The 20,555-nt window shown below is 50.8% G+C and overlaps 2 protein-coding genes across 2 annotated transcripts in view; both read right to left on the bottom strand.

Moving 5' to 3' along the window:
* Window positions 1-20,555, bottom strand: part of LOC144127733 (transient receptor potential cation channel subfamily M member-like 2) — a 547,241-nt gene that overhangs the window by 386,423 nt on the left and 140,263 nt on the right. The window lies entirely within an intron of this gene.
* LOC144127622 (uncharacterized) lies at window positions 1,525-3,150 on the bottom strand. Its single transcript, XM_077660591.1, has one exon. The coding sequence runs from the start codon at window positions 3,148-3,150 to the stop codon at window positions 1,525-1,527; it is 1,626 nt and encodes a 541-aa protein (XP_077516717.1).

The following is a 20,555-nucleotide window of genomic DNA, read 5'->3' as shown; positions in this document are numbered from 1 at the left end:
CCCGCCATCACTGTCTAAAAGGGTGCTGTTCCTCCAAGCACCCTTCATTTTGTGTAGGGTGTAGAAAGGGTGTAAGAAGGCTACATAAAATGACCATATATTTATATATGCATTAGCTTGTAAGGCTCGTGTGTACCAGAGATACAACTAAGAAAGCGGCAGCCACTGATAAAGAACCAATATTTAACATTAGTTCGAACAGATGTCCATATCTTTACATTTATAGTTGGTAGTTTTTTTTCACTTGCCATTCTAAACACAAGTGTTTTTCTCAAGCAGTTTTTAGGATCATGTAACATATATGCGCACTACCAGTCTGCCAGAATCACTTACGCTGAACAACTCACAAACATTTTTCCTCGATTACATCTCTTAACTGTTTTGTGATATTTAAGAGCCTTGCATTTATCTTCTGTCATTAGAGTAAAAAACAATATAATCTGAGGGCCTCATCTAACAGTACAGATGAAAATTGACGAAATCTATTTCGATAAAAATGATTTTATTCACCAGAAAAGTGAACCATAAGAAGTGGAATCAAGAACAAATGCAACATAATACATACAAACATTCACAGAAAAATCAACACTTTGTAATTGAAGAACATGTAATGAAAAAAGATCAGTAAGTGCAATGCATACGTAGAAGCATGCAGCAGACAATTCAGGATTTCAAATGATGAAAGCTTAAAAATTGCTGTGTCCTAGATTTTCACAATGAAAGTATGAAGGCACCGAATATGGCAGGAAGTTGTTAAAAACAATTCAGAAATCAGTAAAGCAATGAGTGACGTGCGTTCAAAACGGTGCGTCCCCTGTGCTCTTGCATGTACAACACTTCTGTGTCAAAGCTGGGCACAGAGGTTAACACTTTATCTTCTTGAGTAGCAGACACAACATAGACGTGAAAGTGCTCATCAAAGTAAATAGTTTCAAGCAGTCTCCCCAACAGCAGCAATACCTTGTTGATGTAAAATATTTCACGGAGTTGAACAAAACTTGGCAGGGAATCATTACGGACATATTCCACAACAACACATCCGGCCTCGTATGTCTTCCCATCCATACAAACTGAGCTTACAGTGTATGAATGAGTAGTTTCAAGGTTATGCTCAGAAATGAACTGCTTGATTTTTTCAGGGAGATTTGCAGAAATGACAGGCAAACATTTGGTCGTGTCTGGCGCTGTTTTGCTGGCCTCCACTGCCAATGAGAAACACTGAAAATATTGGTGCCTTACAGCCAAGCTATAGGCGAGGTTCTTAGAATTGTGTATTCTGCGAGCAATGTCCTTAAAATATTGATGCTTTGCTTCAAATCGCATTGCCCAAAGCCCAGTCAAAGGCCCAAAATTTTCAATGCAAGATGGATAATGAATCATATAGTGCATCTTACAAGGAAAAGTCACGGCTGGAAACAAGGCCTTGAAGTCCAGAAGAAAGAAGTGAATCTTCCTCTGCAAGTAAGCAATCAATGAAACAGAAATTTCTGGGCACATTATTATGTCCATGATTTCGCGGAGAAGCTAGTAGGGATGCCAAATTTCATTGTCCAATGGCACACACTCTCCAACAAAAAAGGCTAGGTGGCGAAAGAGGCAGAAATTCTCTGAAGCTGAGCCTTTCATGGTGGCCTTTCCTTGCAAAAACTGCTTTTGGATGGCTTCTGGCTTATTTCGCGTTTCCCTTGGATCATACCTCCAATGAGCAATTGATTTGTTCAACTGGTCAAGAGAAAAGAAACCTTGTGAAATTAAAGAAGAAATGATGTGTTTAAGTACAAACTGTATGACACCCTCATGCATATCATGCATAACATCAGGGGGAAAGTGCTGCGTTGGATTGAATCCCTGACTAGTGATAGCACACGCTTGCTTAACTCCGTACAGTGGCCCAGTTGGCAGGCCGGCATTCAACATATTTATGTGGTGTTGATGTCCTGCTGGAGTGCGAAGTGAAAAATCACTCTCCAGATATTTGTACGTAATTTCATGGTGAAGTGCCATGCAAAACCTACAAATTCTACCATGACTGAAACTTTGCTGAAAGCCACCAATCCTATGGGTAGAAAGGTTGTCACCGGTAAAGACAAAGATGGACCCTTTCACACGGCTTTCATTAACAAATACGCCATCACTTTCCAAACTGTGAATATCTTCAAGCAGTGGTGCAAGAATTGCAGCCATGCCATATGTTTTCACATGTTTGTCTTCAACTAAAAGAGCCAAGTGAATGTGCGACAAAGTTGATCGTAAACGTTTGCTGAAATTAAGCAGTGAGAAGTACACTGCCATTATCTTATGCTTTCCTCGTTTGCTGCCCAGAGGGTTGCAGACTTCAAATTCATCACTGTACAGTTGTATGCAAATCTTAGTGTCATCACCAGCAAAGAATGTATGTTCACGAAAAGCCTTTCCATCAAACACAGAGCACAAGTGGGTACTATGTTTCAAGTAACCATTGAAATTGTCTGAAAATGAAGGCTTTTCAAGAAGAATTTGGAGGACTTTGCACAAGGGCACAAACTGCATGCTATCAATCTTCCCATTTTTCCTTCCTAGCACCACAGTACGGGGTTCAACAAGTGACAGATGCATTTTCCAGTACATAAACCTGCCATGTCGTGTCAAGAGCTGCTCAGTTTCAGGGCTGCATAAGAGCTGTTTAACATTTGCGATCTCTTCTGTGGTGGAGTACCCATCTTCAATAACAGATTTAAGAAAAGAAATCACGTCATTTGCTATTTCATCCACGGTCGACTCTGTCAGCCTCCTTCCTTCTTTCCACTTAAGTAGCAGCATTGCCAGTTGCTTCACATATTCACTTCTCTCACACTGCGCCTTGTCCTGGTCTCCATCCTTTGGGGGCGTTTCTTCAATGTCTTCCAATGGAGCACACTCACTTTGTCCTTGGTCGAGAGAAAGTTGTGGTGCAACCATCGCTGCTGTTTCTCTTTTAATTATTTCAGCATGATTCCTGTATACATGTCTCTTGTATGAAGTGAAGACTTTGAAAGTATTCATGCAGCCATTTAGGCCACACACCCAGTTTGCCTCGTGTCCACGCATTAGCCACAGGTGCCTGAAAAGGCATCTCAAGGAAAACCTCTGGCAGTCACACCTAGGGCAACGAAAAAAGCGGATGCCTGGCATCTGCAAAGCACACAAAGCACATGTTTTGATTAGTATTGGTTTTATTCAGCTCTTTGTATGAAGCTATGCAAAGTAAGAGGTATTATAAGAAATATATCATGTGCTAGGCAAAAAAATTTAAGTAAACATAACTTCCGGCCTCACCACCGCCATTCTCGCAAGACGAAGCCACCGAACCTTTTCGTCTACTGCAACTCGCTGAACCTCGCACAAAGAAGACAACCACAACGAGCCACGACCTGCCTCGAGGCGAGCGCGCGCTTTCCGCTCCTCGAGCCCGGCCGTGAACGGGCGTTTTCGGCTACTGCAACTCGCACAAAGAAGACAACCACAAAGAGCCACGACCTGTCTCGAGGCGAGTGCGCGCTTTCCGCTCCTCGAGCCTGGCCGTGAACGGACGTTTTCGGCTACTGTTTCACTTAAGGAGCGAAGCGCAAGTAAAAGAATGCGGACGTCGCTCGAAAAAGTGGTGCGGATCAGATGCATGGAAAGGAGAACAGCGCTAGAGCGACATAGGAAAAAGCGTAGATGCTGCAGGATACTAACCCGTGCCCAGTATCCCCTTCACAAGAATACATCAGAGCAACCGAGAACAAGCTGTTGCGGATACTTGCAAAAGACGGAATCAACGCGTGGAGGCTGAGGAAGAGAACGGCGCGCGCTCGGAACCCGAACACAGGTGGTGCGATGTGCTGTTTCGCGCAGCGAAGCCCTGTGCCGCGCATGAACGCGCAACTGATGTTCAGCGCTGTCACTGAGCGGATTTCAAAACCACGCTATAACCGCTATTGCCTTTCGCGCGGCCCCATAACAAATGATATGGCTTTACAATTTCTATGAAAGCCAGACAAGCTACATGTCTCTATACATGCCTATAGAAGGCTACATGCCTACGAAAGGTTACATGTCTCGTTAGCTGCGCAAAGCTCTGCCTCTGGACTTTGGCAGCTGTACCAGCTTAACTAGTGAGCTTGTATTCCTCCGAGTGCATTGTAAACAGCGCTCTCTTCAGCATTTTGCCTCGGAATTCCGGAAGGCGCTGTGATGACCCCCATAATGCGCAGGTCCACACGGGACGGAGAGGCAAAGAGACACCGTATGGCTCAGTTTAAACAAACAGGTATATTCAATAATTACACATGATTAAGGTTATACATCAGAGGCTGGGGCGTCCAGCTTACGTGCCGACGACTTCATGGGGGCGATGGAGTGGCTCCGGAGTTGGGCTCGAGCGGTTGCTGGCAGAAGCTGCACGCCGACGGGCTTCGGCGCTGAAGGCCCTCTTGGCGAACGATGTCGTCCTGAGCGTGCTTGCAGTAGAATTTCAATAGTCGTCCGTTTCTTCGAGGAAGGTTCACAAACCCTTCCTCTAGTGTCGTTCGGCTTGGAAGATGAACAGGAGGCGAGCTTGTAGATGATGACAGCAGAGCATAATTTTACAACATACATATACAGAGAGTTAAACTGGAAAAAGCAGAACTGAATTTACAAAAGAACAAACTTTGCACTACTTTACTCATCGACCGGGCAGGTTAGTGCCTAAGTAGCATCACATTACATGCTAAGCATGGAGCCCCAGCTCAGACTCGACTGCATCCGTTTACATGCGCTTTTAAGCACTTGATTAACAAAGAACTAAGGGCGGTCATTTCCAGTGGCCCGCCCAAAGCATCAATTCTCCAATCCAAAATAACATGCGAGATGGGGACCACCCCTTGGGTTGGGCTTAGCCTCGAATCCAGAGTCTGTTAACAATACAAACTAAATAAACAACAAAAACGCCACCACTCTCTCTCAAGTGAGAGTATACACAGGCTCTCTCTTCGGAGCTAATTCACTAGCGCCTGTCTTTCCACATTCTTGGCGAGTACTGCCTGTCCGCCATGACAGGTGTCCGTCACGGCCCTTCTGGGAATGCCTTTTGTTCACGAGGCACGGCGGGAAGCTGTGGGTGCCTTCCCGGCGATAGCCCACGTCGAAAGGGGAAGGAGGGAAAGAATGTTGTCTTCGCGGTAGCGCATAGCGTCGGCTGTGGTACGGCGCGCTCTGGCCCGCTGACAGCTCCCTTGTCCTGGAATGTGCCCGGAAATTGGGGAGGATAAAGCCTGTTTCCCCGGGGCGGCGGCGGGTCCGGTTGTTCTGGTCGTCACTCAAAGAGCATGGCTGGGTAATTGATGATGCCGCTGTCACGGGTCTCCGTCTACGCCGCGCCGTCGAACGTGGATCCTCGTAGCACACACGGAATGTCACACTCGCTCACCCTCCAGAAGAATGTTCTCCGAACATTTGAGTCCACGCAGCTCCCCTTGTCTTTCTGAATCGCCTCGCACAGTGCGTCCGACAAAACACTTTTCGCTGCACTCAACACCACTGCACAACACCATATGCCTCCGCTGTCAATACTGGCGTCTCCAGGGGCAGCACTGATCTTCTTTTACAGATAAACATGAAACTCAGCACCCAAGCCTCTCCTTTCTAGTCCAAACTGGACGAAATAAAGTTACCACAGTTACAAAGGAGCTCCCACTTCTAGCACGATCACGGCACAGACAAAAATATAGATAACGAAAGGAAGTAGGGCAGGTTCTGCATGCGCTCCGCATGCTCTCCTGTGAAGGTGTTACTTAATGACAGAAAGGTTTAACTACCAACTCCGATAACTTAACACATACGCATATAGCAATGTTATGAGCTGCGGCATTACACAATTCTAACCAGTTCACAACTCCGCTCTGTTTACGCCATTAGTCCGACTTAGCTTTCCGATTTCGCAGCGGATATCGGCCTTCATGAGTCATACTAAGTAAGTCTGTGCCCCTTTGTCTGCTTTGGGACTCGCGAGGGCTCGTGGCAGGAGCCTCTCCTGGCGTTATCTGCGCGGCAACCTCGCGCGCTTCTTCTTCTAGCAATGCATGAAGTAAATCCGGTGGCATTCCGGCCGTCACCTCGGGCGCCTGCCGAACAAATGCAGGAGAGGGCGTTTCTTGCGAACTGTCTGCGCGCTCCGCTTCACTTCTGTCCCCATCAAAATTCGCGCTTTCCCTTTCCTCATTTCGTGAATACTGAACCGGTGCCGACTTGAGGCGATTTGCGTGTATCCTTATCAAACGCCGGTTCACGTCTCGGACTCTGAAGTTTACCGGAGAAAGCTTCTCGACAACCTCGCACGGTCCTCTCCACTTCGTCTGGAACTTACGAGCTAGCCCAATCTGCCTTTGGCAGTTTTCAATGTACACGCTGTCCCCCACATCAAACGGCGCGTCTCTAGCACTGCGATCGTGCACCTCCTTCCTGCGCTTCGCCGCTTTCTTTAAGGACTCCTTTGCGATGTCCCTCGCCACTTGCAAGCGCGATTCTAGCTCAACCTTATAGTCGACCAGTGAAGCGTATGGGACACGACGGGGGCCCTCTGGCACTTCACTAGGCTGGTCCGGGTCTCGGCCGTAGAGAAGAAAGAATGGCGATTCGCCCGTGCTCTCGTGTGCTGCGGAATTGTAGGCAAACATTGCATACGGGAGCCACAAGTCCCAGTCCCGCTGGTCGCGCGAAACAAAATGCGACAGGAACCCGGCCACGGTTTGGTTCAGTCGCTCCACCGCGCCGTTGCAAGCCGGATGGTACGGTGTTGTCTGCTTCTTAGCGATCTTAAGCAGCTCGCAAACTCTCCTCATTAGCTGCGACACGAAGTTCGTTCCCCGATCTGTCAAGAGTTGCCTCGGGGGTCCATGTCGGAGCACGATCTGTTCGACAAATGCTCTTGCAACCGTGTCTGCCTTCTGATCTGGGAGTGCTACCGCTTCCGCGTATTTTGAAAGGTGATCGACAAATACTAAAATGTACTTGTTTCCGGAAGTGGTCGTGGGCAATGGGCCCATTATGTCCATACCTGTCCGCTCGAAGGGAGCCGAAACCTCAGGGAACGGCTGAATTGGAGCTGGTCTTCGTCCCTTGGGTGTTTTTCTTTCGAGACAGGAATGACACTTCTGTGATAGACAGGGGTTCCAATCTGCGATTTCTTTTCCATGCTAGAAGAGATTGGGAAAATGGGGGGATGGTTCGATGCTCAAATGCTGGGAATGGCGAGGTGTAAGATGGCAGGAGCTGCTCATGATTTTGCCTGGCGAGACGAAAAAGTAAAATCCACAAAATCATTTGCGGAATTTAAGAAGCTCGCGTTTGAGCATTTCGACACTGAACCACGTCACGTGCGGGTACAGAGGTTCCGTGACGCCGGACAGATGGTAGGGGAGGACGTGCGAACATTTGCGTCGCGGCTTCAGCGCCTAGCACGCGATACGTTAAGCAGGGAGGAGGAAGGAGACCAGCTAAGGAAGAAATACGCGGAGGATATACTTAAAGAGGAAATGACCGCTTTGTTCGTGGCTGGTCTGCAAGACCCCGTGCGCCGGTTCGTGCTCTCGCGCAAGCCGAGCAATTTCGACCAAGCCGTGGAGGCCGCATTGGGTGAGGAACGAAATGAGGCGTTAACGACAGCCGCAGCGAGAGTACGCGTCATAGAGAGAGCGGTGCTCAACCCTGAGGTTGCTCTCTTGACAGAGCGGTTAGATCGCTTGGAACAGCTGCTAACTCAGCAGGTAGAACGCCAGGTTGAAGCGCGCGCTCAACAGCGCCCATTCGCTGGAAACCGGAGACCGCCACAAAGCTACAGGCGCGGTATGCGAGATTTTGAAGAAATCGTATGCTTCGCTTGCCAGGGTCGCGGACACATCGCCAGGTTCTGCCAAAACGTGCGCCGTGGGGAGCCACAAAGAGAAACAGGCGAGACACGCCCTAAGCAAGCCTACAGCGGGGCTCCAGATACCGAGTCAAAAAACTAGTTAGTCCTCCCCAGCCTGAGGAGCGTGGGGAGGGAGCAGTAGATGATGAGGTGGTGGTAGTTTGTGTGGCCGACGAGGCATGCCCTGTTGTGAGTTGCAAGTTAAATGGTTGTTGTATGGAATTGTTGATAGATACGGGGTCAAAGGTGACATTGCTTAAGGAGAGCAGTTTTAACACGCTTCGAAGGAAGGGGGACCGCGAGGTGTTGGAAGCGTCTGGTGGTATGGCAACCAAATTTGTAGGCAAACATTGCATACGGGAGCCACAAGTCCCAGTCCCGCTGGTCGCGCGAAACAAAATGCGACAGGAACCCGGCCACGGTTTGGTTCAGTCGCTCCACCGCGCCGTTGCAAGCCGGATGGTACGGTGTTGTCTGCTTCTTTGCGATCTTAAGCAGCTCGCAAACTCTCCTCATTAGCTGCGACACGAAGTTCGTTCCCCGATCTGTCAAGAGTTGCCTCGGGGGTCCATGCCAGAGCACGATCTGTTCGACAAATGCTCTTGCAACCGTGTCTGCCTTCTGATCTGGGAGTGCTACCGCTTCCGCATATTTTGAAAGGTGATCGACAAATACTAAAATGTACTTGTTTCCGGAAGTGGTCGTGGGCAATGGGCCCATTATGTCCATACCTGTCCGCTCGAAGGGAGCCGAAACCTCAGAGAACGGCTGAATTGGAGCTGGTCTTCGTCCCTTGGGAGTTTTTCTTTCGAGACAGGAATGACACTTCGCACAGTAGTCTCTAACATCCTGTCGCATGCCACTCCAAAAGTACAAACGCTCCACACGCCTGCGTGTCTTTGCTACGCCAAAATGACCGGCGCATGGCGCATCGTGAAACTCGCGAAGAACCCTTTCTGTCCACGACCGAGGTATGACGACTCTCTCCCAAGCGGTTTTCTCTGGTCTCCCTTTCCTGGTTGGCCTCGTGCGCCGACACAGGGTGCCGTCTTTGTCAATGAAATAACCTAGCTGTTCGGGGTGAGACGGTGCGCCCTCTAAGCTTTCGATTATTCGCTTCAGGTCAGGATCTTTGCACTGCTCTGTGCGTAATTCGGCGGGGTCGACTACGGGGACAAACTCATCTATAGCTGCCACGGCAGCTGTGCGGCTGAGTGCATCAGCATTCAGATGTGTCTTTCCTGACTTGTGCTCAACTTCAAAGCAGTATTCCTGCAGGTGTAGATTCCATCTAGCGAGTCGCGAGCTAGGGTCCCTGACACTCATCACCCATTTCAGAGGATGGCAGTCTGTGACTAGCTTGAATTTGCGGCCGTAAAGGTAGCATCTGAAGTGCTTTACTGCCCAGACAACGGCGAGGCACTCCCTTTCCGTAGCTCCGTACTTTTGCTCTGTGGGGCTCAGCTGTCGGCTAGCAAAAGCAACGGGATGTTCTTTGCCCTCGATAACCTGAGATAGCACGGCACCCACTGCGAACTTTGACGCATCTGTGGCCATAACGAAGGGCAAATTAAAATCCGGGTGGCGCAACAGCGGTGCACTCATTAGCTTCCTTTTCAGGGCCCCAAAAGAATTCTCCGCGTTTTCGTCCCAGCGAAAGGCGACATTTTTGGCTGTTAAGGCGGTGAGCGGCTTAGCGAGCTTGGCGAACTCCTCTATGTGCCTTCGGTAGTAACCGATCAGGCCGAGAAACTGCCGGACCTGGCGGACGCTAGTCGGGGATGGAAAATCCGAGACACACCTTAGTTTCTCAGGGTCCGGTCGCACGCCGTCAGCTGAAACAACGTGCCCGAGGTATTTCACCTCGTTTTTGAGGAATTGGCACTTAGAGGGCTTCAGCTTGAGACCCGCTGCTCTTAGTCGCACCAAAACCTGCTCAATATCGCGCAAATGGTTATCAAAACTGTCACTGTATATGATAATGTCATCCATATACACGAAGCACAGCCTCCCCAGAAGACCTGCCAGGATAACATCAGCGGTTCTCTGCCAGACAGCAGGGCTGTTGGCCAGACCCATCGGCATTCTTTTCCATTCATAGTGCCCTGAGGGCGTGTTGAATGCCGTTTTCTCGGCATCTGCCGGATCCATTGCTATCTGCCAGAATCCCGCCGCCATGTCCACTACCGTGAAGTACCTGGCAGAGCCCAGCTGAGAAAGCGTCTCCTGTATATTGGGGATGGGGTATGGATCGATGCGAGTTACGGCATTTAGTTTGCGGTAGTCCACTACCAATCGATACGAGCCATCTGGCTTTTCCACCAATAGTGCTGGTGCTCCCCAGGGTGACTTTGAGTGTTCGACAATGCCGCGATCAATCAGGTCCTGCACCTGCCGCTCCATCTCCTCACGTTGGGAGTAAGGAATCCTGTACGCACGCTGGTAAACGGGCGATGAAGTGCCGGTTTCTATCCTGTGCTTTATAACGCCACAGCAGCCCAAGTCCAGGTTGGACGCAGCGAATACCTCCGAGTAGTCGTTCAGCAAACCAGCCAGAGCCTCCCTCTCCCTGGAATTTACGTGAGAAAGATCGAACGACACCTTTGGAGCAGCCGAAGGACTAGCATGCTCTACAGTTGCGAGTACCGTATCGGTGGGCTCACGTTGCTCTATCGCAGAGGTGAAGAAAGCCAATGTTTTGTTCTTGGGAAGGCTCAGTGGCTGCTGGCTACAGTTAACCACCCGTAGGGGCACTCTGTGGGCGTCATTAACTGTCACGAGGCACGCGGCTGCCTTCAGGCCATTGCTGAGAGAGTCGACCGGCTCAAGCACTCCCACGGCGCCGCTCTCTACATCTGAAGGCACAAACGCGTACAAAATGTGCTCCGACCAAGGAAGGACGACCGCCTCCTCTACCAGCCGGACGGCAACCCGCGAATATACCTTCTCCAATGATCCCACTGTTTGACGGGTGTCAATATCGGTAATGCGAATCTCAGCCCCTCTCCTGTTCAAAAACGGAACTTTTGAGCCGCCCGCATTAACCTCTTCCTCAGAGAATGAGACTACTACCTTCCCTTTTCTCAAAAAATCCTGCCCTAATATACCTGACACTCCGTTTGGCAGAGACACCGTGTCCGGGCATACGTAGCAGGGGTGCTCCAATGCAATTCCGCCGAGAGAGAAGTGTAACCGGTAGAGTCCACTTATGCCAAGAGGATCCCCCGTTATGCCTATAAATTTGGTTGCCATACCACCAGACGCTTCCAACACCTCGCGGTCCCCCTTCCTTCGAAGCGTGTTAAAACTGCTCTCCTTAAGCAATGTCACCTTTGACCCCGTATCTATCAACAATTCCATACAACAACCATTTAACTTGCAACGCACAACAGGGCATGCCTCGTCGGCCACACAAACTACCACCACCTCATCATCTACTGCTCCCTCCCCACGCTCCTCAGGCTGGGGAGGACTAACTAGTTTTTTGACTCGGTATCTGGAGCCCCGCTGTAGGCTTGCTTAGGGCGTGTCTCGCCTGCTTCTCTTTGTGGCTCCCCACGGCGCACGTTTTGGCAGAACCTGGCGATGTGTCCGCGACCCTGGCAAGCGAAGCATACGATTTCTTCAAAATCTCGCATACCGCGCCTGTAGCTTTGTGGCGGTCTCCGGTTTCCAGCGAATGGGCGCTGTTGAGCGCGCGCTTCAACCTGGCGTTCTACCTGCTGAGTTAGCAGCTGTTCCAAGCGATCTAACCGCTCTGTCAAGAGAGCAACCTCAGGGTTGAGCACCGCTCTCTCTATGACGCGTACTCTCGCTGCGGCTGTCGTTAACGCCTCATTTCGTTCCTCACCCAATGCGGCCTCCACGGCTTGGTCGAAATTGCTCGGCTTGCGCGAGAGCACGAACCGGCGCACGGGGTCTTGCAGACCAGCCACGAACAAAGCGGTCATTTCCTCTTTAAGTATATCCTCCGCGTATTTCTTCCTTAGCTGGTCTCCTTCCTCCTCCCTGCTTAACGTATCGCGTGCTAGGCGCTGAAGCCGCGACGCAAATGTTCGCACGTCCTCCCCTACCATCTGTCCGGCGTCACGGAACCTCTGTACCCGCACGTGACGTGGTTCAGTGTCGAAATGCTCAAACGCGAGCTTCTTAAATTCCGCAAATGATTTTGTGGATTTTACTTTTTCGTCTCGCCAGGCAAAATCATGAGCAGCTCCTGCCATCTTACACCTCGCCATTCCCAGCATTTGAGCATCGGACCATCCCCCCATTTTCCCAATCTCTTCTAGCATGGAAAAGAAATCGCAGATTGGAACCCCTGTCTTATCTCCCGTAAACGTCGGAATGACGCTTCCTAATGCCAGCATGCTTGCTCCGAGCGACGGCTGTGGAGTGGGAGCTCCCTCAGATACAGTCATTTTTTTTTTCAAGCCCTCCAGTGCCTCAAGCCTCTCAAATGGGGGTAAAAGTCCCACAATCAGTCCCGTGATTCCCTTTTGATTACAATTTTGAAGTCATGATTGTCACAACATTCAGAGGACATTTGCTTTTGAGACCCCACTTCTGACACCAGTGTGATGACCCCCATAATGCGCAGGTCCACACGGGACGGAGAGGCAAAGAGACACCGTATGGCTCAGTTTAAACAAACAGGTATATTCAATAATTACACATGATTAGGATTATACATCAGAGGCTGGGGCGTCCGAGCTTACGTGCCGACGACTTCATGGGGGCGATGGAGTGGCTCCGGAGTTGGGCTCGAGCGGTTGCTGGCAGAAGCTGCACGCCGTCGGGCTTCGGCGCTGAAGGCCCTCTTCGCTAACGATGTCGTCCTGAGCGTGTATGCAGTAGAATTTCAGTAGTCGTCCGTTTCTTCGAGGATGGTTCACAAACCCTTCCTCTAGTGTCGTTCGGCTTGGAAGATGAACAGGAGGCGAGCTTGTAGATGATGACAGCAGAGCATAATTTTACAACAGAACAAACTTTGCACTACTTTACTCATCGACCGGGCAGGTTAGTGCCTAAGTAGCATCACATTACATGCTAAGCATGGAGCCCCCAGCTCAGACTGGACTGCATCCGTTTACATGTGCTTTTAAGCACTTGATTAACAAAGGACTAAGGGCGGTCATTTCCAGTGGCCCGCCCAAAGCATCAATTCTCCAATCCAAAATAACATGCGAGATGGTGACCACCCCTTGGGTTGGGCTTAGCCTCGAACCCAGAGTCTGTTAACAATACAAACTAAATAAACAACAAAAACGCAACCACTCTCTCTCAAGTGAGAGTATACACAGGCTCTCTCTTCGGAGCTAATTCACTAGCGCCTGTCTTTCCACATTCTTGGCGAGTACTGCCTGTCTGTCTGACAGGTGTCCGTCACGGCCCTTCTGGGAAGCTGTGGGTGCCTTCCCGGCGATAGCCCACGACAAAGGGGGGGGGGGGGAGGGAAAGAATGTCGTCTTCGCGATAGCGCATATCGTCGGCTGTGGTGCGGCGCGCTCTGGCCCGCTGACAGCTCCCTTGTCCTGGAATGTAACCGGAAATTGGGGAGGATAAAGCCTGTTTCCCCGGGGCGGCGGCGGGTCCGGTTTTTCTGGTCGTCACTCAAAGAGCATGGCTGGGTAATTGATGATGCCGCTGTCACTGGTCTCCGTCTACGCCGCGCCGTCGAACGTGGATCCTCGTAGCACACACGGAATGTCACACTTCGCACAGTAGTCTCTAACACCCTGTCGCATGCCACTCCAAAAGTACAAACGCTCCACACGCCTGCGTGTCTTCGCTACGCCAAAATGACCGGCGCATGGCGCATCGTGAAACGCGCGAAGAACCCTTTCTGTCCACGACCGAGGTATGACGACTCTCTCCCAAGCGGTTTTCTCTGGTCTCCCTTTCCTGGTTTGCCTCGTGCGCCGACACAGGGTGCCGTCTTTGCCAATGAAATAACCTAGCTGTTCGGGGTGAGACGGTGCGTCCTCTAAGCTTTCGATTATTCGCTTCAGGTCCGGATCTTTGCACTGCTCTGTGCGTAATTCGGCGGGGTCGACTACGGGGACAAACTCATCTATAGCTGCCACGGCAGCTGTGCGGCTGAGTGCATCAGCATTCAGATGCGCCTTTCCTGACTTGTGCTCAACTTCAAAGCAGTATTTCTGCAGGTGTAGATTCCATCTAGCGAGTCGCGAGCTAGGGTCCCTGACACTCATCACCCATTTCAGAGGATGGCAGTCTGTGACTAGCTTGAATTTGCGGCCGTAAAGGTAGCATCTGAAGTGCTTTACTGCCCAGACAACGGCGAGGCACTCCCTTTCCGTAGCTCCGTACTTTTGCTCTGTGGGGCTCAGCTGTCGGCTAGCAAAAGCAACGGGATGTTCTTTGCCCTCGATAACCTGAGATAGCACGGCACCAACTGCGAACTTTGACGCATCTGTGGCCATAACGAAGGGCAAACTAAAATCCGGGTGGCGCAACAGCGGTGCACTCATTAGCTTCCTTTTCAGGGCCCCAAAAGCATTCTCCGCGTTTTCGTCCCAGCGAAAGGCGACATTTTTGGCTGTTAAGGCGGTGAGCGGCTTAGCGAGCTTGGCGAACTCCTCTATGTGCCTTCGGTAGTAACCGATCAGGCCGAGAAACTGCCGGACCTGGCGGACGCTAGTCGGGGATGGAAAATCCGAGACACACCTTAGTTTCTCAGGGTCCGGTCGCACGCCGTCAGCTGAAACAACGTGCCCGAGGTATTTCACCTCGTTTTTGAGGAATTGGCACTTAGAGGGCTTCAGCTTGAGACCCGCTGCTCTTAGTCGCACCAAAACCTGCTCAATATCGCGCAAATGGTTATCAAAACTGTCACTGTATGTGATAATGTCATCCATATACACGAAGCACAGCCTCCCCAGAAGACCTGCCAGGATAACATCAGCGGTTCTCTGCCAGACAGCAGGGCTGTTGGCCAGACCCATCGGCATTCTTTTCCATTCATAGTGCCCTGAGGGCGTGTTGAATGCCGTTTTCTCGGCATCTGCCGGATCCATTGCTATCTGCCAGAATCCCGCCGCCATGTCCACTACCGTGAAGTACCTGGCAGAGCCCAGCTGAGAAAGCGTCTCCTGTATATTGGGGATGGGGTATGGATCGATGCGAGTTACGGCATTTAGTTTGCGGTAGTCCACTACCAATCGATACGAGCCATCTGGCTTTTCCACCAATAGTGCTGGTGCTCCCCAGGGTGACTTTGAGTGTTCGACAATGCCGCGATCAATCAGGTCCTGCACCTGCCGCTCCATCTCCTCACGTTGGGAGTAAGGAATCCTGTACGCACGCTGGTAAACGGGCGATGAAGTGCCGGTTTCTATCCTGTACTTTATAACGCCACAGCAGCCCAAATCCCGGTTGGACGCGGCGAATACCTCCGAGTAGTCGTTCAGCAAACCAGCCAGAGCCTCCCTCTCCCTGGATTTTACGTGAGAAAGATCGAACGACACCTTTGGAGCAGCCGAAGGACTAGCATGCTCTACAGTTGCGAGTACCATATCGGTGGGCTCACGTTGCTCTATCGCAGAGGTGAAGAAAGCCAATGTTTTGTTCTTGGGAAGGCTCCGTGGCTGCTGGCTACAGTTAACCACCCGTAGGAGCACTCTGTGGGCGTCATTAACTGTCACGACGCAAGCGGCTGCCTTCAGGCCATTGCTGTGAGAGTCGACCGGCTCAAGCACTCCCACGGCACGGCTCTCTACATCTGAAGGCACAAACGCGTACAAAATGTGCTCCGACCAAGGAAGGACGACCGCCTCCTCGACCAGCCGGACGGCAACCCGCGAATATACCTTCTCCAATGATCCCACTGTTTGACGGGTGTCGATATCGGTAATGCGAATCTCAGCCCCTCTCCTGTTCAAAAACGGAACTTTTGAGCCGCCCGCATTAACCTCTTCCTCGGAGAATGAGTCTACTACCTTCCCTTTTCTCAAAAAATCCTGCCCTAATATACCTGACACTCCGTTTGGCAGAGACACCGTGTCCGGGCATACGTAGCAGGGGTGCTCCAATGCAATTCCGCCGAGAGAAAAGTGTAACCGGTAGAGTCCACTTATGCCAAGAGGATCCCCCGTTATGCCTACAAATTTGGTTGCCATACCACCCGACGCTTCCAACACCTCGCGGTCCCCCTTCCTTCGAAGCGTGTTAAAACTGCTCTCCTTAAGCAATGTCACCTTTGACCCCGTATCTATCAACAATTCCATGCAGTAACCATTTAACTTGCAACGCACAACAGGGCATGCCTCGTCGGCCACACAAACTACCACCACCTCATCATCCACTGCTCCCTCCCCACGCTCCTCAGGCTGGGGAGGACTAACTAGTTTTTTGTCTCGGTATCTGGAGTCCCGCTGTCGGCTTGCTTAGGGCGTGTCTCGCCTGCTTCTCTTTGTGGCTCCCCACGGCGCACGTTTTGGCAGATCCTGGCGATGTGTCCGCGACCCTGGCAAACGAAGCATACGATTTCTTCAAAATCTCGCATACCGCGCCTGTAGCTTTGTGGCGGTCTCCGGTTTCCAGCGAATGGGCGCTGTTGAGCGCGCGCTTCAACCTGGCGTTCTACCTGCTGAGTTAGCAGCTGTTCCAAGCGATCTAACCGCTCTGTCAAGAGAGCAACCTCAGGGTTGAGCACCGCTCTCTCTATGACGCGTACTCTCGCTGCGGCTGTCGTTAACGCCTCATTTTGTTCCTCATCCAATGCGGCCTCCACGGCTTGGTCGAAATTGCTCGGCTTGCGCGAGAGCACGAACCGGCGCACGGGGTCTTGCAGACCAGCCACGAACAAAGCGGTCATTTCCTCTTTAAGTATATCCTCCGCGTATTTCTTCCTTAGCTGGTCTCCTTCCTCCTCCCTGCTTAACGTATCGCGTGCTAGGCGCTGAAGCCGCGACGCAAATGTTCGCACGTCCTCCCCTACCATCTGTCCGGCGTCACGGAACCTCTGTACCCGCACGTGACGTGGTTCAGTGTCGAAATGCTCAAACGCGAGCTTCTTAAATTCCGCAATTGATTTTGTGGATTTTACTTTTTCGTCTCGCCAGGCAAAATCATGAGCAGCTCCTGCCATCTTACACCTCGCCATTCCCAGCATTTGAGCATCGGACCATCCCCCCATTTTCCCAATCTCTTCTAGCATGGAAAAGAAATCGCTGATTGGAACCCCTGTCTTATCTCCCGTAAACGTCGGAATGACGCTTCCTAATGCCAGCATGCTTGCTCCGAGCGACGGCTGTGGAGTGGGAGCTCCCTCAGATAGTCATTTTTTTTTTCAAGCCCTCCAGTGCCTCAAGCCTCTCAAATGGGGGTAAAAGTCCCACAATCAGTCCCGTGATTTCCTTTTGATTACAATTTTGAAGTCATGAATGTCACCGCATTCAGAGGACATTTGCTTTTGAGACCCCACTTCTGACACCAGTGTGATGACCCCCATAATGCGCAGGTCCACACGGGACGGAGAGGCAAAGAGACACCGTATGGCTCAGTTTAAACAAACAGGTATATTCAATAATTACACATGATTAAGGTTATACATCAGAGGCTGGGGCGTCCGAGCTTACGTGCCGACGACTTCATGGGGGCGATGGAGTGGCTCCGGAGTTGGGCTCGAGCGGTTGCTGGCAGAAGCTGCACGCCGACGGGCTTCGGCGCTGAAGGCCCTCTTGGCGAACGATGTCGTCCTGAGCGTGCTTGCAGTAGAATTTCAATAGTCGTCCGTTTCTTCGAGGAAGGTTCACAAACCCTTCCTCTAGTGTCGTTCGGCTTGGAAGATGAACAGGAGGCGAGCTTGTAGATGATGACAGCAGAGCATAATTTTACAACATACATATACAGAGAGTTAAACTGGAAAAAGCAGAACTGAATTTACAAAAGAACAAACTTTGCACTACTTTACTCATCGACCGGGCAGGTTAGTGCCTAAGTAGCATCACATTACATGCTAAGCATGGAGCCCCAGCTCAGACTCGACTGCATCCGTTTACATGCGCTTTTAAGCACTTGATTAACAAAGAACTAAGGGCGGTCATTTCCAGTGGCCCGCCCAAAGCATCAATTCTCCAATCCAAAATAACATGCGAGATGGGGACCACCCCTTGGGTTGGGCTTAGCCTCGAACCCAGAGTCTGTTAACAATACAAACTAAATAAACAACAAAAACGCCACCACTCTCTCTCAAGTGAGAGTATACACAGGCTCTCTCTTCGGAGCTAATTCACTAGCGCCTGTCTTTCCACATTCTTGGCGAGTACTGCCTGTCCGCCATGACAGGTGTCCGTCACGGCCCTTCTGGGAATGCCTTTTGTTCACGAGGCACGGCGGGAAGCTGTGGGTGCCTTCCCGGCGATAGCCCACGTCGAAAGGGGAAGGAGGGAAAGAATGTTGTCTTCGCGGTAGCGCATAGCGTCGGCTGTGGTACGGCGCGCTCTGGCCCGCTGACAGCTCCCTTGTCCTGGAATGTGCCCGGAAATTGGGGAGGATAAAGCCTGTTTCCCCGGGGCGGCGGCGGGTCCGGTTGTTCTGGTCGTCACTCAAAGAGCATGGCTGGGTAATTGATGATGCCGCTGTCACGGGTCTCCGTCTACGCCGCGCCGTCGAACGTGGATCCTCGTAGCACACACGGAATGTCACACTTATCCTCTGGTGTAAAAACTAATACGTGAAGAATAACGTATTCAGGATGCGAACCACTGTAATACCCAATCGAAAGCAGAATGCTAACACATTGCCCCACACACACACACACAAAAAAAGAGGCTGAAATCTGTTTGCCGCGCTCCTCGTCGCTCTTACAAGCAGTATTTTTAAGCAGACAGCACCAACAACGTCGCGTCGTGCGTGTATACAGTCTATATTAACATTCGCATTATGAAACATCGTTCTGGCGCACTAAAAACACGGACGAAGGAAGAACAGACACACAATCGCCTTCGTCTGTATTTTTAGTGCGCCAGAACGATGTTTCATAATGCGACTGTGAACCAACTAGCCCAGCTGTCTACGCTTAGCTATATTAACATACCTTGCAATCTGTTCCAATGACAAATATGTTGCACTGGTTCCGCAGTCGTGAAATTCCTTGCTGCTTGAAGTTTGTCGCCTTCTCTTCGATTACAGCAAAAAAAAACTTGCAGTGATGCGATATGGTTTCGGTGTCCTCCGTCACCGCCGATGACGCCGAAACGAACTCCACGCGCTTTCAGTGAACGACGGTCCGCCCCGAGACGCTGAGCACGACAACCACATGCTATGTTGCATGCGGCTAAAATCCTTTCACTGGTGCACTTGCCGAAGAAGAAATACACGCAGCTGTTCACCGCGCCGCTTGAGGCTCGCCATTTTTTCTCTCTGCGCGCCTTGTCTATTTCTTTTTTTAGTCAGTGCCTCCTTCAGACAGTGCCTGCAGCATGAGGGATCCCAGAGGCCTCCGGTCTCTTTCCTTTCTCTCTCTCCCCCCACATTGTGTAATAATGTAGCGCTACCTCGCGTCCACCATGCCGATCTTCCCTCTGACAGACACTACTTGCTCAAATGTGGGTACTTCTGAAACTCATGATTATTTTAAAAAATCATAAAATACTACCTGCAACAATAAATTTGATAACTGCTGATGTTAAAAAAAAAGAACTTGCGCGGTTATGTAATAGGCTAGCGCTACCTCTCGCTCCTTCAGAGAAACAGACGGACACATGAACGGACATGTGCACGGCGCTGCGGACGCAGCGGTCGTTATTCGCATCGCTGATCACGTGACGTTCTTCCCGCCCGCGGCTCGCCATTCCGTCCTTAATTGTCGCGCTGAGTGATGCGCTTGGTGGTGTCGGACGGTGACAGCGCAAGTTTTTTGTGGTAGAGTGCTTTTGAGCCCCGTCGGACTCTTGCGGCGCAGAAATGCCTCCTGTGCGCGTCATGGTTTCTGCTCCTCATGTGAATGCAAGGAGGACGTTCACAATCCGGGAAGGCTCATTTTCATGCTTGACAGAAGCAGTCACGTCATTCCCCGTGTTGGGAGGCATCATCGACCTTTCTGGAGTGAAATTTCAGGTGAGCACCCTTTCATTGCGACCGCGTTTTATCACATACTTAGAGTATGCTTGCTAGTATGCTAACCCCAAAGCGCATATGCGAGTATGCTTTACGTGTTATAATGGTTTTTCACGGGCACACGTGCGCGAGTTCGCGACGGCTCTCAACAGATAGACCAGTGGATGCGCACGACAATTTAACACTGCCAAATTACTGTCGCAGCGTGGTGAACCTGTTGCTTTATTCGATGTGGATTTCGCGGCACTTGCGCAGCGCGCCCGCTTCTAATGTCTTGGATTTGGGTATTTCATTGTTTCTGAGCGTACAGGTTAAAGCGTGTTGTAGTGTCTCGTTCCTCAGCCCATTTCTAAAGTTCCGTATTTAGGTGTTTTAATTGCTTGTGAGTGTGCAGATTATAGCGCGCTGTGGTGTCTAGGTCCTCAGCTCTCTTCTGAAGTTTCGGATTAGGGTATTTATGTGCTTGTGCGCATGCAGATTAACGCGTGCTGCTTCGCCTCTTGCCTTTCTCAGCGTCTTCGTCCGATTCTAAAGTTTCGGATGGTATTTCAGTGTTTGGGAGCGCGCAGATTAACACCTGCTGCGG

The sequence above is a fragment of the Amblyomma americanum genome, chromosome 4 (genome assembly GCF_052857255.1).
Source record: "Amblyomma americanum isolate KBUSLIRL-KWMA chromosome 4, ASM5285725v1, whole genome shotgun sequence".
Classification (NCBI taxonomy): Eukaryota; Metazoa; Arthropoda; class Arachnida; order Ixodida; family Ixodidae; genus Amblyomma; species Amblyomma americanum.
Note: the sequence above shows the minus strand (reverse complement) of the source record. Positions and strands in the feature narration are given on the sequence as shown.